This window comes from Emys orbicularis, chromosome 24, assembly GCF_028017835.1.
Source record: "Emys orbicularis isolate rEmyOrb1 chromosome 24, rEmyOrb1.hap1, whole genome shotgun sequence".
Taxonomy (NCBI): domain Eukaryota; kingdom Metazoa; phylum Chordata; order Testudines; family Emydidae; genus Emys; species Emys orbicularis.
Window position 1 is genome coordinate 13,096,857 of NC_088706.1, and position 3,571 is coordinate 13,100,427.

Consider the following 3,571-nt stretch of genomic DNA (forward strand, 5'->3'; position numbering starts at 1 on the left):
TTTTATGTTTCAGAGTAAATTGTTTATAATGATCCAGGGAGCTTGAGTTTTACATCTTTGTCTTCTGCGAAGCTACCATCTGTTTGTTCTTTCACCCACTCTGTTGTTGTTCTGTATGAGAAAATAAAGAATAAACACTGAATTTCTGCCTAGGGCTTCCCTTTAAAGCGGCATACTACAGATGGTTTAGGTTTTTGCTAAACAAAAATAATCATATTTCAAACCCTAATAACATACATGATTTCAGGATTGTTTATTCATTTAATTTAAAACAGGCTTTTTAAATAATTCAGCCATTCACCTGCAGAATTGGCAGCCCAAACATTGCAGCAGGATTTTCAGCCCAACCATAGCTACATTGCAATCCGGGCATAAGAAACTGAAACTGACCCAGCTAAGTAAAATTTAAAAAGAAAACCACATAATTGGTAAAAGTGTAATTTCAACAACATACCCTAGGTGAAGTAATATTCTTCCAAGGTGGCTTGAATTAAAGCCCTTATCCTGCAGTTGGATTTTGGTGGGTGCAAAGTTCTGCCCATGTGGATCCAATTGCAGGAGTGGTACCTACATTCTCTGCGTTTTACTGTGCCTGGGTCTCTGATGGTGCCTTAAAAACGGAGGCTGTCTCTATTCAGTATGAAAGATCCGGTGGTGCTTTTTACAGGATTATGAGTTTGCCCTGTGTCCTAACTTTGAAAATTTCCCTTTTCTCTGCTTACCTCCCTATCCCCATTTGTGCGTGCTAGCTGTTTGGTTCCCTCCGCTCCAGAGATGGCTGCATTTTAGTGGTGAGTGACGTAATTCCTGTGTATAGACTGAAATGCAAGTTTGGGATGAAAGGCGCTCTGTTAGATAGTATAACTATTTATTTACATAGGAAAATATCATTTGTCTTGCTCCTTTCCACAGCTAGCGAGCTCAGGAGCATGATTCTCTGGACACTTGTTTTTGCTGTTTAAATGCTGATGTAACAATTAAAGTAACTATCTGAAGGACCCCAGCAAACTCACTTTTCACAGAGTCCCTGGCAGGGGACATTCTCCAGGGAGACAAGATGAATATCAAAGCAGTCAAAGTTCTCTGTCTGCTGGGGGTCTTTTTCCTCATGCTGCTTGGGTCCCTCCTGCCCGTCAAGATAATAGAAGCGGATTATGAGAAAGCTCATCGCTCCAGAAAGGTCATTGCCCTCTGCAATTCCTTCGGAGGAGGGGTCTTCCTGGCCACCTGCTTCAACGCCTTGCTCCCCGCCGTACGAGAAAAGGTAGCTGTGGGCAAACTCGTTGGGGTTTTGTTTTGCAGCTGTAATGACTCCAGATAGTCCCTTCTGTTCTGATGCGGGGATTTGGGAGAGTCTCTGCTTTCAGATGATATTGCTTTGAAGATGTTGTCCGATATGATAATGGTGCTATGGGTTTCCCAGCGTGTTCAGGAAGCTACCACGTTATCAGACTAAACCCTCTGCTCTGCCAGCTAGTGCCCAACATCTCCACATAGGGGCTTCTCCTAATCCCAGTCCTACAAAGGCACATGCATGGGCTGCCCTTAACCCCAGACTCATCATTATGAGACTAGGCCGTCCCAGCTTCATTGCATATTAAAGTGCACACCATTAAACAGAAGCCATGGGAACCCCGGGAAGAGGCTGATCCTTAAAGCAAGGTGGAGGATCCTAGAGACCCAGTAACACAAGCCTGATGTACCCTAGCGAATGCCCGTGGTTGGGAACCTGCTGTGGTTCCGGCCTTTACATTGAAAACTTTTCAAGTTTAGGGAGGAGTCCCCCATGTCATTTTTAATGGTGAACGACGCAGCCAGTTTCACTGCAGATTCCTTTTCCTTTGTTCCAGCTTCAAGAAGTTCTCAAGCTTGGGAAGGTGACCACAGACTACCCCCTGGCCGAGACCATCATGCTGCTGGGCTTCTTTATGACTGTCTTTGTGGAGCAGCTCATCCTGACCTTTCGGAAGGAGAAGCCTTCCTTCATCGACTTGGAGACCTTCAACGCCGGCTCAGACGTCGGGAGCGACTCAGAATATGAGAGCCCCTTCATAGCATCTTCCAGAGGGCGCACGCTTTACCATGAGCACAGCCACCACTCCCACAGCCATGGCTTGAACGTCCAGGAGCTTTCCCAATCCAGCCCCTTGCGGCTCTTCAGCCTGGTGTTTGCCTTGTCTGCCCACTCCATCTTTGAGGGCCTGGCCCTGGGCCTCCAGGAGGAAGGAAACAAAGTCATGAGTCTGTTCTTGGGCGTGGCCATCCACGAGACGCTGGTGGCTGTGGCACTGGGCATCAGCATGGCTAAGATCTCATTAACACTGAAGGACGCTGCCAAGCTAGCACTTACGGTGAGTTTGATGATTCCTTTGGGCATTGGGATCGGCATGGGCATCGAGAGCGCCCAGAACGTGGCCAGCAGCGTGGCTTCTGTGCTCTTACAGGGCATTGCTGCGGGAACTTTCTTGTTCGTCACCTTCTTTGAGATCCTGGCAAAGGAACTGGAAGATAAGAATGATCGCCTGCTGAAGGTCCTCTTCCTGGTCTTGGGCTACACGGCCTTGGCGTTGCTCGTCTTTTTCAAGTGGTGAAGGCTGGAGCGACGGACAGTAAACCCCGACTCCTCCCCGTTGTAAATGGTGCCGAGAACAAGACCCCTTTCCAGCCAAGTAGGGACGCAGAGGAACACCACAGTCTGGGGATGTTTACGCATCGACCTGGCAAAGGGAGAATTGTTCCCTGGGGTGCACAGAAAATAAGATTGGGGAGTGTCCAAGAAGAGGTTTCGTGTGGCATTGGAACAATGGTTGGGGAGTTGGTGCAGAGATTGCTGGAGGTCGTGGTGAAGTAGTTGGCTGTAACGTTGCTTCCGAAGGGACCTTGTCAGCTGTGTGTTCTGCTGTTTGTCTAGAGATCCCACCCCCCCAGCACAGGATAACCTGTGTCTCCTGCCTTCAGGCTCTGGGCTCCAAGGAGGTGAAAAGTAATGGAGAAATCAAACAGAAAGCGGGCTGGGATAATGGAGCGTAAGACAGCACTAAGCTGCTTGTACCAGTTTAGTTTTGAGTAGAAACCTGGCTGGTGTTATTACCTGCCAAAAATATCAACTGTTCTGGGATACAACAAATGTCTTTTAGGTGTGATTTGGGCCAGGATCCTCTGGTGGCAGAGTGTCCGTTAACCCACAAAAAGTCCATCGGGTCGGTATTGTTCCTGAGAGATATTAATCAAAGAAACAGGCCAGAGTCCTTTTTACCCCCACGTGTCATGTTCCATCACTGTTGTCTGGCCCTTCGTTGCACAGTCACTGATGTGAATCTCTAGGAGTTTGGGTAATGATCACTTTGAAAAATGTAGCGTTAAAATCCAAAATCCTTTCCAAAGCATCCAGGTAGCTCTGGCTACATGGTCTTGAATTTGTACAAATGGATGTTTGCAATTTCCAGAATCCATAGTTCGGTCATTTCAATTGTCTGAGGTGGATTTTGGTTTGTGGGGGGGTCACCCTTGGATGGATCTGAAATGACTCTCCCAAAGCCATGTCTTCTATGTGCTAACGTGTTTGCTTCTC

General features: G+C 47.4%; 1 protein-coding gene across 1 annotated transcript; it reads left to right on the forward strand.

The window, feature by feature from the left end:
• Positions 1-1,057: 1,057 nt before the first annotated feature.
• On the forward strand, positions 1,058-2,591 carry SLC39A3 (solute carrier family 39 member 3). The gene is made up of 2 exons (XM_065422301.1): positions 1,058-1,264; positions 1,851-2,591. Exons 1-2 carry the CDS (start codon positions 1,058-1,060, stop codon positions 2,589-2,591), a joined length of 948 nt encoding a protein of 315 aa, XP_065278373.1.
• The last annotated feature ends 980 nt before the right edge of the window (positions 2,592-3,571 follow it).

Bases quoted from the DNA above. Each gene is read 5' to 3' on its own strand.
- SLC39A3 (XM_065422301.1), top strand. From the start codon at position 1,058: ATGAATATCAAAGCAGTCAAAGTTCTCTGTCTGCTGGGGGTCTTTTTC. The intron at 1,265-1,850 runs GTAGCTGTGGGC...CCTTTGTTCCAG, and splicing joins TCCCCGCCGTACGAGAAAAG to CTTCAAGAAGTTCTCAAGCT.